This window comes from Opisthocomus hoazin, chromosome W (assembly GCF_030867145.1).
Source record: "Opisthocomus hoazin isolate bOpiHoa1 chromosome W, bOpiHoa1.hap1, whole genome shotgun sequence".
NCBI classification, from domain to species: domain Eukaryota; kingdom Metazoa; phylum Chordata; class Aves; order Opisthocomiformes; family Opisthocomidae; genus Opisthocomus; species Opisthocomus hoazin.
In genome coordinates, this window is record NC_134453.1 from 21,013,331 (window position 1) to 21,026,787 (window position 13,457).

Here is a 13,457-nt window from a genome sequence, read left to right on the forward strand (position 1 = left end):
GGCTGTGGAAACTGCCAGTTTTGACAGACACCTCTCCTGAAGCATTAACCACCCCCATTACCTTCAGACACTGCCTGAGATTTAAAAAGCTCCTGCCTAAGTTTGCCAGAAAATGCCACACCAGGGCTGAAAATACACTGATAGTCTCGCAAAGATAACTGCATCACCAAACCCTCATGCAAAGAGAGTACCTTTAGACTGTGGCCGGTTTGCTGCCAATTACTACTTTAATTTAAAAAAACAACATGGAACTAGATTATCATCTTACTCATCCCAGTATAAATGCCAGTTGAGGACTTATTTTGGATTCATGCACATATAAACAAGTTCAGACCTTTCCAGCTTGGTGTCCAATCCCACATCCAGGCAGCTTCACCATGAACCCATAGCTCATTTCTGACTCCAGCTGCTCCTCACTAAGGTTTAGGGCTTACAGGAGAGTCTGTTTAAGCCTCAGATTCCTCCAGCTGATGATGATCAGCCCTGAATGGACCAGACAAACATCCTCCACTGACCTAAGGAGATCCTACCCAATGCTGCAGGGCTGCATAAGAACAGGCATCTCCTCTGCTGTCAAAAAAAAAGAGGAGAAAACTTTCCTTTCTCTGTAGATGCCGGGTTTTTAAGCAGACATATCATGAAAACAGGTTGGTTAGGCAAATGCTCATGAGTGGTGCCTCCTCATGCATCCACAGCTTCCAAAAAAAAAAAAAGATCCCTTTGAATACATCAGGGCCTTGAACTGGCAGCATGACCAAAGGAAGAGTCAAATGCCACCAGGAGAATGAGAAAGCCCAGAGAAACAACATGAAGCACCACTGGGGAAGGCACATTTGCTATGGGGACATTTCCCAATCCCACCCTCCACTGGAGGAGCCCAAACGTGGGGAGCAGTTGCAGCACTGCAGGTGTCCGAGGGACTGTGTTTCTCGATGTCTTTTAGAGACACCCCCCCCCAAGCCTGGAGAAGATGACAGCAAGTTTTTGGAGCAGCTCCTAATCGAACACCAGTGTTGGGCACCTGGAAGCCTGGCCTGGCAGGCTGTCCGGCTCCATCAGAGTCCTGCTCCAGGTCCCTTCAAACAAGTCCCAGAAGGTACCCACGGCCCTCATTTAGGGAAACGGCTGCTCCTTGTACTATTTGGGGAAGGAGGTGGAGGAGCAATGCACGGTAACAGCTCCACATCATCACTTGAGCCCCCCAGGAAAAAACAGCAAAGGCCAGTGGCTCCATCTAAGCCGATGGTCACGCACACCTTGGGTTGTACCCTCCAGGCAGGGCAGCTGCTGCGAGCGGCCAGGAACATAAGAATCATAGAATCATAGGTTGGAAAAGACCTCTAAGATCATTGAGTCCAACCTACCACCCAACACCACAATTCCTACTAAACCATATCCCGAAGTGCCACATCTACATGCTTTTTTAAACACCTCCAGGGATGGTGAATCAACCACCTCTCTGGGCAGCCTGTTCCAGTGCTTGACAATCCTTTTGGTGAAGAAATTTTTCCTAATATCCAATCTAAACCTCCCTTGACACAACTTGAGGCCATTGCCTCTCGTCCTATCACTAGTTACCTGGGAGAAGAGACCAACACCCGCCTCACTACAACCTCCTTTCAGGTAGTTGTAGAAAGCAATAAGGTCTCCCCTCAGCCTCCTCTTCTCCAGACTAAACAGCCCCAGTTCTCTCAGCCGCTCCTCGTAAGACTTGTTCTCTAGACCCCTCACCAGCCTCGTTGCCCTTCTCTGGACACATTCCAGCAACTCAATGTCCTTCTTGTAGTGAGGGGCCCAAAAGGGAGCACAGTATTCCAGGTGCGGCCTCACCAGTGCCGAGTACAGGGGCACGATCACCTCCCTACTCCTGCTGGCCACACTATTCCTGACACAAGCCAGGATGCCGTTGGCCTTCTTGGCCACCTGGGCACACTGCTGGCTCATGTTCAGCCAGCTGTCCACCAGCACCCCAAGGTCCTTTTCCACCGGGCAGCTTTCCAGCCACCCTTCCCCAAGCCTGTAGCATTGCATGGGGGTGTTGTGACCAAAGTGCAGGACCCGGCACTTGGCCTTGGTGAACCTCATACAGTTGGCCTTGGCCCATCGATCCAGTCTGCCCAGATCCCTCTGCAGAGCCTTCCTACCCTCCAGCAGATCAACACTCCCGTCCAGCTTGGTGTCATCTGCAAACTTACTGAGGGATCACTCAATCCCCTCATCCAGATCATTGATAAAGTTGTTAAACAAGACCGGACCCAAAACCGAGCCCTGGGGAACACCACTTGTGACCGGCCGCCAGCTGGATTTAACTCCATTCACCATAACTCTCTGCGCTTGGCCATTCAGCCAGTTCTTTATCCAGTGAAGAGTACACCCACCCAGACCACGGGCAGCTAGTTTCTCCAGGAGGATACTGTGGGGAACAGTGTCAAAGGCCTTACTAAAGTCCAGGTAGACAACATCCACAGCCTTTCCCTCATCCACTATGCAGGTCATCTGGTCATAGAAGGAGATCAGGTTGGTCAAGCAGGACGTGCCTTTCATGAACCCATGCTGACTGGGCCTGACCCCCTGGTTGTCCTTCACATGCCCTGTGAGCGCACTCAGGATGAATTGCTCCGTAATCTTCCCCAGCACTGAGGTCAGGCTGACAGGCCTGTAGTTCCCTGGATCCTCCTTCCAGCCCTTCTTGTAGATGGGTGTTACATTGGCGATCCTCCGGTCATCTGGGACCTCCCCTGTTTGCCAGGAATGCTGATAGATGATGGAGAGTGGCTTGGCCAGCTCCTCCACCAGTTCCCTCAGCACTCTTGGGTGGATCCCATCCAGCCCCTTAGACTTGTAAGTGTCCAGGTGGCATAGCAGGTCGTTACCTGCTTCCTCCTGGATTAGGGGAGGTTTGTTCCGCACTCCTTCCCTATCTTCCAGCACTGGGGGCTGACTACCCTGGGGATAACCGGTCTGACTACTAAAGACTGAGGTGAAGAAGGCATTAAGTACCTCAGCCTTTTCCTCATCCTTGTTGACAATATTCCCTCCCCGCATCCAACAAGGGATGGAGACTCTCCTTGGCCCTCTTTCTGTTGTTGATGTATTTGTAAAAACATTTTTTGTTGTCCCTTACAACAGTGGCCAGCCTGAGTTCTAGCTGGGCTTTTGCCTTTCTAATTTCCTTTCTGCATGACCTAATGAGACCCCTGTACTTCTCCTGAGTCACCTGCCCTTTCTTTCATAGGTGGTAGACCCTCCTTTTTTTCCTAAGTCCCAGCAAGAGCTCCCTGTTCAGCCAGGCCGGTCATCTTCCCTGCCGGTTCGTCTTGCGGCACACGGGGACAGCCTGCTCCTGTGCCTTTAAGACTTCCTCGTTGAAAAATGTCCATCCTGCCTGGACCCCTTTGCCCTTCAGGACTCTCTCCCAGGGGACCCTCTCAACCAGTGTCCTGAACAGGCCGAAGTCTGCCCTCTGAAAGTCCATGGTGGTGGTTTTGCTGGCAGGGGGGGTTAAGAGGGGGCTTAACTTCACCTCGAACCGAGAACTCTATCATTTCATGGTTGCTAAGCCCAAGAAGGCCTCTGACCACCACATCCTTCTCTGTTAGTAAACAGCAGGTCTAGCGAGGCACCTCCCCTGGTAGGCTCACTTACCAGCTGCATCAGGAAGTTATCTTCCACACACTGCAGGAACCTCCTAGACTGTTTCCTCTCTGCTGTGTTGTATTTCCAGCAGATGTCCGGTAAGTTCAAGTCCCCCACGAGAACAAGGGCTAGCAATTGTGAGACATCTGCCAGCCTCTTGTAGAAAGCTTCATCTGCCTCTTCATCCTGGTTGGGTGGTCTATAACAGACCCCCAGAAGGATGTCTGCCTTGTTGGCTTTCCCCCTCATCTTTACCCATAAGCATTCAACCTTGTCATCACAATCGTTGAGCTCTATACAATCGAAGCAGCGCCACCCCACCGCCTCTCTTTCCTCGCCTATCCCTTCTGAAGAGTTTATAGCCATCCATCGCAGCACTCCGGTCATGAGAGTCACCCCACCACGTTTCTGTGATGGCGACCAAGTGATAGCTGTCCTGCTGTACAATGGCTTCCAGCTCCTCCTGTTTGTTGCCCATGCTACGTGCATTGGTGTGGTGGATGTGGTGCAAGAGACAGACATCCTGGTCCTTCTCCAAATTACTGAAATCCGCATTCGAACATCTTCCCACAGGCATGTCCTCACTTCAAAGGGTCCTAGCCCACAGATACCAAACTGCCCCTTATTGCCTCTCCCCATAACCTGCATCTGCTTTGCTCCTGACCCTGCTGGGAATATTCACTCAAACCAAAGCGATAATCTCCATTAAAGAGCTACAAACCACACATGTGCAACTTTCCTGCAGGCACATTTACAGACTTTAAAGGGAGGGAGAGAAAACAAGTGTGGTTAAGGACACTTACCAAGAAGGATCCACCATAGCACGTGCCAACCAGCCCAACCCAACCGGGGCTGGGAAATGCAAAGGACCATCAGGCAGGAAAATGGGTGAGAAAAGGTCCCAGGAGACTGCAGAACTGAGCAGAGGAGGAGCAGGAAGCGTTAAGTAAAGATGGTGGGGAGGCACTGAGCCGACATGGCTTTCCCTGCATCCTGGCTCTGCCAAGCTCAGCTCTCCGGCACAGGAGCCTGGTCCCTGCAATGACCAGGATCTGCTGCTCTGGCTGAAAAGTGATTTGTTTGGTGGGGTTTTTTTTTTATTTTTAGAGGGAGAATTTAGTCACTCCCAAAGGACCCGAGTTTCTCCCTAAGAAGTTTCTCCCTAAGAAGGTTTAGGAGTAAGGTAAGACCACACAAGGATTAAATTGGGGGGTCTCCCATGGGGTCCTGTGCAGAGCTTCTCAGGAAACCTCAACCCCTCTGCCAACCCCGAGTGCAGATCAACCCACTCCGTCTCCCCAAATTGAACCCAAAAAGGGAGAAAAATTATCATTTTCCCCACTGGATCTTAGCCCCACTCTTGCTGCCCACCTGCAGGTCCCTGCCCTGGCCCCACTGCAGCCACACGTTATCCTTCTCCTTCCTGCACCACCACATCAGCTGAAAAACCTCCAGAGTGTTGTAGCTGAGTTTTGAGCATCGAGTTTGCCATAAGCAGCAATTTGAAGCTTTACTTTATATACAACCCTTCAATGAAAAAGCCTCATGCTATCACCTGACTCAGGAGCTGCGGGTTCATGCAGAAACACCCAAATACTGTGAGATGCCCAAGAGTCACATGACATTTGGCAGTGCCATCACACCTCTCCCAATTGCCAAACCAACTCTGGTCTTGAAGTTACAGATATCAAAGAAGACCCAGATGTAGAAGACCTTCTGCAAAGTCTCCCCTTCCATTTCTAGCACATTTATATAATGCTCCCCAAAACAAGCGTTCCCAGGTTGAGCAGGGGGGGAAGGCTTTTCTCTGCTGACCTTTTTGAACATGTCTAGAGATAAGGACCTTTCAGTTTTGACACAAGGCAGCCCCAGCGCACAGTTTGGGTTTAAACCAGTGTGTAAACGGGCTAGAGGGGATGCACATGCTCTCGCTACTCGGCATCGTGCCCCGCATGGCCCCTGAAAGAGCCATCCTCCCCTCTCCTTCCACCCCTGCACCTCCCGTGGTCACGGCCATCCTCTGTCATGTCGGTGGAGAGGGATGAGCCAGTCTTGAATGTCACATGTGCCCCGTGTGGCACTCGGGGGGGTTTCTCCTACAGGTTCGGGAGGGCGGGACTCCTGCGCCTGCCCTGGCAGTGCTCCATTCTCCCCTTTCAGCTAACGAGGTGTTCCCCAAATCACAAGCAGGGTTTAAAACAACAAAAAAGGAAGCTCAGACTTACTCTAGGACAGTCCATCCAGGAGGCTGGTGGAGGAGGGCTCGGCGCGAGGCTGGCGACTCAGCGAGGACCGAGGCCGGCGGCGGTTACGGCAGTGTCCTGGCGCCTGCGGATCTCGCCCCCCTGGTTTGGCACCCCAAATCTGTCTGGGACACACCCAACGAGGCCGGACAGTGTCCCCACTGCCTCGTCCCCCCCAGCCATGGCAGTTCCCGGGATTTGTGGAAAACACACCCTGGTTTTCCCCCCCTCCAGCATCACAACTGCCTTTGCTTTTTCGCTCAGGCACCAAATCATCAGTTCTTAATTAACACCCTTCCACGGGGCCGGATCTGCACACAGCAAGGTAAATCCAAATCAGCTTTCATTAGACTTTGCTGATAATTCCCAATATGAGCAAAATGTGACTGATATTTGTTTACTTTTTTCTTAAAAATTATAGAAATGGTGACACTACCCCAAACCCCGTGTGTGGGACAGATTGGTCCAGCTCCCATTTGGCACCATCAAATGCACGTAGATGTGTATAAGACCTTTACACAACCCTTGTATAGATGAATCTCAGAGCCCGTTTTATCTGTGTTTGGCATTATCCATCTTCTTGTTACTGAAAGAAGTTATTTAAAGCAGCCCAGGAACACAGGTTGCTGCTGGAGACGCATACAGGCTTTACAGAATTCACTGCACGTGCCTCCACACCTGCAGCAGCACCACCAGCACGTGACTTGTCTTGGATTTCCTCAGCCCCCAATGGTGAAATAAAAAATTATTTTCTTTGTACCAGGGGGCTTTTCAAGACTCCAAGTGTCAAAGGAATTAAGCCACTAAATTGTAGATGTATTTGATGGATTATGAGCTACAAAAGCCTGATGGTTACTGACTAATAAGGCTGGGAGGTGAAGGGGGCTGTTTCCTCTCCTAAGAATGTGTTTCTAACAAGACAGGTCAAAATACAATGCTGATGACAAATTGCTTAGCATGAGTTGCCATTAACCCAGTAGTTTTCTGTATGATTAGATTACCAAGGCATCCTCAGAGTATATTGACCAAACGGGTTTGCTCTGTATTAGCGCTAATTGGCAGCAGAAGATCTGGGGGGTTATTACACTCGCTGCAGTGAATCCACTGCTCCGAACAAAGGGGCAGCTGCCAGCAGGTGTTATTTTTGGAGGGGACTGGGCTTATCCGTGTCAGGGTTTCGGGGTGGGGTAGGGATTCATTTTTTTCCATGCCATAACCCAAATGTCATTGTCTTACGTGGGGTTGAATTAAAAGATTAAAAATAAAAGAAAAAAAAATCACATTGGGAAATGATCAGTCCCAACAGGCATGCATGTCTTCATGCAAGCAAGAAGCACGGCCTCCCTGCTCAGGATGCAGATGGGGATGTGTGTCACACACAGAGCTCGGCGCTGGCCCGGGGCAAGAATGGAGCAAGACCAAAGGGCCACAGCATACACCACATCAGTGGGGGCAACCTGCTTGTGCTCATACTGGGGGGGGAGGGGTGGGTATGGGACGACAGGACAGACACAACACACAATGACACAGGAGGATGGCCAAACAGTTATCAAGATAGACAGAAAAGGAAGCATGGAGAAGGAAATCATAAATAAACATTTAAAAAAAAAAACCCCAAACACAACCAAACTCAGGGTGAAGCTAGGAGGGAGGTGGAGAGGCACAGCCTTGCAAAATGATGCGTCTTGTCAAGGGATGCTGGGATAAGGCAGGGCGGGCTGCTGGAGCCACTGGCTTTTGGTTTGTTCGCAAGTGGCTCCTCTTGGAATTTTAGGGGCGGGCCGACCTGCTGAATTTGTCTTCCTCTCATTAAAGACAAATAACCAACCCTGTATCTTCCCGCCCTTCTGTGGAAATGCAATTAAGACAAAAAGCTCCCCCCCCCCCCCAGCCCCAACCCCAACCCCAGCGCTGTCGCCTGTTTTTGGGAGCCCTGGCTTCCCTCAATTCCTGGCAGCATCCGAGCCAAAACTGGGAGGTTTTACAGGACCATTCTGCAGACCTGGGAAAGGAGGTCTGGCACAGGAACAAGGAGAGGTGACCGGTATTATTATCGCTTTGCAGCTGCAAGAGGGGGGGGGGGGAAAAAATCGCTCACTGACCACAATTTGGTTATCTGTCCCTCCCTGCTTCCAATATTTTAATGTTCCCAGTGACTTTCTCCCAACCCCATACTTTGCTCTTTTGACCAAATCGGGTTATTCAGAAGACGGTGGGCCTGTAGGCTTCAAGCAGGAAAAAAATGTAGTTACAACATTAGCAGCTGGGATGGTTTTATGAGCCCTGCCTTGCAGGGGTCTAGTGAAGATATTTATAGCGTGCCAGTCACCGCAGGACTGAGGCACGGCAACTTCTCACCTAACAGAGGGTGGGCATGGCACTCACATAAATGTATATGTTTAAATATACAGCTAATAGATTACAGGGATTTTTTTTTTTCCAGGTTCATTTACCTCTTGTTAATCAGAGTTTTAAAAAAAAAAAAATTACTCCCCCCATCCATGCGGAGGTCATTCCTCTTGTTTTGGTATCAGTCTGGTAAGGAATGTGTAATGTTATAACTAGAACAAAATAAGCGGCAGACCCTTCATCAAAAATCTATTTTTTTATAAATAATGAGGGTTCGGATTTATATACTTTTTTTGGCTATTTTGAGGTAAAACAGAATTCTGCATCAGCACAACAGTAATACGGACTGTGTGTCTAGGGAGTATGTACACACAGACTAATGCTGAGGGTAGATATGGGATAGGAGAGGGGAAAAAAAATGTATTAAAAAGCATCTGCACTACAGGGAAAAAAAATCCACTCAAATCTCACGATGGTGGAAAGCAAGGAAAAAATCTAAACAGCAGGATACAATAATAAATGGGAAAACAGCAATAGAAAAAGCACACTAGGTTAATACAGGAAAACTAGTTTCTTTATTGAGAGATCATATACTAGTATTAGTAGAATCATGTGTAACAATGTCACCATGCACACAATACAAAAAGGCAGGGCCCACCATGCTACGGAAGGGCAACAGAACAAAAGCAGCATACACGGAGCAGATGTACAGGCTACAGCACATTACATTTCAGCAGGGTATGTCTCTACAGAGAGATTTACATCGGAAACTAGGTAATATAAAAAAATACAGACCATGCTTCAGTTTTAGTACAAGATAAAGGTGAAGACACACAACCAAAGGACATTCGATACAGGAAATTATCCACAAAATAAGAACAGGAAGTAATTCAACATAGCAGAAAAAAATGTTATCCCTGTTTAATGGAAACCCATTTTGCCAGTTGTCTCTTTTTCGGGATCGGGTTTTGAGGGGAGGCCCGCTGGCCTTGTCGGAGGCACGACCGCGGGACGGGACACTTGTGGCTGCCGGGATGGGGCATGGGGCCGGCCGGACAAGTGGCTGGGCGACCGCTGTCCAATTCTGATTTTTTTTTGGAATTAAGGCTAATTGCCCCGATTCTCCTTCCCAATTTTATTTTTTTGGGGGGGCCTCTGCCCGACGACCACAGCAAAATGGATCCACTTAACAGGAATTTACAGTGCAATGTACTCAGCTAAACAGGATGAAAGTACAAAAATGGCTGTTATCGTCTACAGCTACGCTGAGATGGCCTGGTGGCTACGCTACACGGCGAGACGGGGAGCTGGGGGGAGAGGAGGAGGGAAGTGTGTGGGTTAAATTAAAAAATAAAATTAAAATTTAAAAAAAAGTAAAAAGGAAAATGGATCTACCGAAGCACAGACTGGAGACACAAGCGGGAGCTGGGCAAGCGGCAGGCACCGAGGAGAGGACGGGAGCGGGGAACTCCCCACAACGCGGGCTGAGGGGGGGACGCAGAGCCCTGCGTGGCCGCAGAGAGCGGCGAGCTCGCCCCGACCACCGATCTGATGGCGCGGGGAGCCGGGGGACACGGAGCTGGAGCCAGGGCCGGGCGGGGCAGCGCGCAGCCATACGCACCCGGCCGTGGCCCCTGCCTGCCTGTCCGCCTGCCCGCTCACCCCTGACCCCCCTCCCTGCGCGGAGCTGCCCCGGGACGCGAACACGCGGCCCGGGAGCACGGCGCGGTACCTCTGTTGCGCACGGAGCCGAAGACGGGCAGCACCAAGTAGCCGACGTGCACCAGGACCATGCTGCGGCCTTTGTAGCGTGGCGCAGCGCCGCGTGGCCCCGCCCGCTCCCGCCGGCCCCTCCGACCCAGCAGAGACAAGTGGCGCTTACCCGCTCCGCCGCCACACAAAGGCGCCCGCCGCCAATGACAGCGCGCTGGCCGCCGGCCGCCACGCCCCTCCGCCACCACGCCCCGCCCTCCCGGCCGACCCGCTGGCCAATGGGAAACGACGGGAGGGCGGAGGACGGGGCGGCCACGCGGCCTGCGCAGCTGCACGAGTGTGGCCGCGCGTGCATGCACACGCACACGCATACGCACACGCACACGCACACGCATGCATGCAAACAGGCGTGCAACTACACCCACATCCCACATGGGCACACACACAAACACACACACCCTCCAGGCCAGCAGTCAGCGCGCACAGCACCTCACAGCGCAGCCCCACTCTCCCCTCCATACGCCTGCCCGTGCCGACGCCCCTGGCCGCAGCACATATGGGAAACACAGGTCAAGTCGGGCCCAGCGCAGAGGATGGCACCAGCTGCAGGAGCACTGAGGGTCCCAGTCCCTGTAGGTGACACAGTGGCCTACTGTGTTGATGCCCCAGTTACTGACAGAACATATTCGTTGGGGCATCACTGACCTAAAACGGCTCTGGCCAAGCCCGGAGGGATGCAGAGCGCGCATGGAAACCCCACAGGGCTCGGAGCTGCCCGCCTCATGGGGCAAAGAACCCCCATGGCTTAAAGAAGGACAACTGCCTCCCAAAAAACCCCACCAGAAGCTCATCCCTGTTTATTTAAAACTCTGGTTTAACCAAGTGGGTAAGAGCCCCATCATGGGGGATAGGTTTCTGCCAGGGCACGGGGTCCCAGGAAGCATTTTACCCTGCTGCAAACTGATTTTTCAGTGACCTTTGCTGCGTTCCCCCCACTGTCCCACCGTGGGGAGCCCCCTTAATCCCACCTTAGCTTTATCCATCCCATGCATCTGGCGGGTTTGAGCGCTCCTAACATCTATGTGTGATGGATTTGTTCACCTGGATTATTGCATTGGGTTTGCCGTTGGGTTTATTTTGTGGTTGGTTTTTTTTTTCCTGATCAGAATTAAAACGAGGACTTGGCAACCTAGGTCTGTTTAACCCTTTCTCTCCCCATCCCGCAACCCCAGGGCAGATGCCAGCCCTACAGTTTGGGAAGGATTAACTGGATCCGCAAGCAGCAGGGACAGCTGCCTGCGCACCCTCGCCGCCTTCTTTGGAGCTGTGACACCTATCCAAAAAAGACTTTTTTGGGTAGGTTTTCACACCGCTGCTGCACCAAGCTCCCCTCAAACCAGAGCAGGAAAAATCCCAGCTGCCCAGTGCCTCCCAGTGCCCACCCGATTGCATCCCGGTTTGGATTTTCCCTCCTGCCTTGGCCCCCTCAGTGTCTCCCAGGAGGCTGCGATGACTCCAGGAGGGTTTTCCATGGGGGAAGGCTGGATCTCATCCCCCGCTGTCACTGTGCTGCTCTGAGCAATGCCCACACCACCCTGGATCTGCAACATTCAGTATTTGCAGGTAGCACACGTCGTCCCACCAGCACGAGTATTTCTGAGGAAGGAGCAAACTTGGGGGTTTTTCTTCCATGCTTATGCTGTAACGAAATGCTTCCCACGTCCCATTTGCGGTGCATCATGGAAAAAGTACCGCTTTCACAGAATCACAGAATCACAGAATCACAGAATCACAGAATCACAGAATGGTAGGGGTTGGAAGGGACCTCTGTTGGTCATCTAGTCCAACCCCCTTGCCGAAGCAGGGTCACCCAGAGCAGGCTGCACAGGACCACGTCCAGGCGGGTCTTGAATATCTCCAGAGAAGGAGACTCCACAACCTCCCTGGGCAACCTGTTCCAGGGCTCCGTCACCCTCAGAGGGAAGAAGTTCTTCCTCATGTTCAGGTGGAACTTCCTGTGCTTCAGTTTGTGCCTGTTGCCCCTTGTCCTGTTGCTGGGCACCACTGAAAAGAGTCTGGCCCCATCCTCCTGACACCCACCCTTCTCTTCTTCAAGCTAATTTTTTTTTTTTTTTAAATTATCCCATGCAGTGCCTCTCTTGGATGTGTCTGCAGTCTTGGAAGCTTGACTACCTTATGTTCTCCTACAAATGGACCTTGAGCTTGTTTGGAGGTTCTAGCAGGGGAGCGCAGCTACCGTATACCCTTGGACCGATGAATGGTATGCCTCTATTGGGAAAAGTCATCCTCTTCGACCGAGCGTGCAGCTTTGGGAGGGACGCACATGGAGCGGTGAGGGAGGAAGGGGACACTTGCCTAACCAGCCAGATCAGCCGAATCAACCCTGGTGATCAATGGGGTGACAGATGTCACAGCCAGATCGCCCTTTCCACCCATTTCTACGAGTGGCAAGAAATCGTTTCCAGCAGCAAGGTGCAATCTGCTCGATTGCGCTGTATTAAATACATCCTACAAAGGGACACGACTTTAAGCTCTAAAAAGCCCGGAGGGGGTAACGTAGCCAAACCCACATGTGAATCAACTGAGGGGAGATTTTCACCTTGTCTCCTCTTGCCCATGACGGCTGCGGGATGGGCCCCAGGGGTCTCTCAGGACCCTGCAAAGCCCCTTTGGTCCCCCAAGCCCCGCTGCCGGCTCCAGTTGCCTTGGGCAGCTGCTCCCAGGGCCCCCGGCCCAGCCACCGCAGTTGTCGTGGGTATTTCGGGGGGGCTCAGCCCTCACTGTTGTTGCTTTTCATCCACACACGCTCCCCCCCGGGATACCCGATCTGTCGCTGAGGCTTTGAATGTCACGCAGATGCCGCAGGCACGGGTTGACATTAAAATTAGCCCTCAGCTTCCTCCTGTCCACATGGCCGGTGCCTGCCGGTGTCCCCAAAACCAGCTTTTGGGGTCCCAGTGCCCCCAGTTTGGGGCATCCTCCCACTTTTGCCCCAAGCTCTCTTTAAAAATTAACACCATGAAATTCTTCAACATGGTGCTCTCCAGCCTTGCAGATGTCACACGTGCTACCAGCGTACCTATGCAGTAGATGTTTTGGACATGCTGCAGCACAGGCATCAGGGTGCCGGGGCTGTCTCACCCCTCCGTCCCACGGGGAAGGTTTCTCCCCTTAGCCAGACACGCATGGAAGATTTTCAAGAAATACAAATGTGATACAGAGCAGTTGAGAAGTCCTGGGGCACATATGGCACCTCAGCCACCGTCCTCAGGCAGGTCTGGGGGTGACCATAACTCCCAGCTCAGTGTCAGGCCTGGAACTCACCCTCTGCCCACCTCAAAGCCCTCGGTAATTTTGACGCGATATGGGATTTTTCACCTTCTCTGCAAAACTGAGATGAGTGAAATCCTTTGAGAAGTCAGTACGGGAACAAACTGCTCAAAAACTGATGAGCCAACATCCTTCAAGCTTGTGGGTTTTTTTTGGCCAACCTCT

The 13,457-nt window shown here is 51.8% G+C and overlaps 1 protein-coding gene across 2 annotated transcripts in view; it reads right to left on the reverse strand.

The window, feature by feature from the left end:
- Nucleotides 1-10,025, reverse strand: part of LOC104335620 (arkadia (RNF111) C-terminal like ring finger ubiquitin ligase 2C) — a 72,424-nt gene extending 62,399 nt beyond the window's left edge. The window contains exon 1 of one of the 2 annotated variants that reach the window (XM_075446484.1): nucleotides 9,961-10,025. In XM_075446484.1, coding sequence (XP_075302599.1) covers nucleotides 9,961-10,021 — 61 coding nt within the window. In that variant the 5' untranslated portion in view covers nucleotides 10,022-10,025. Of the gene's footprint in view, nucleotides 1-5,861; nucleotides 5,884-9,960 lie in introns of those variants that run through there. The other variant, XM_075446485.1, reaches the window with a different exon arrangement.
- Between the last annotated feature and the right edge of the window lie 3,432 nt (nucleotides 10,026-13,457).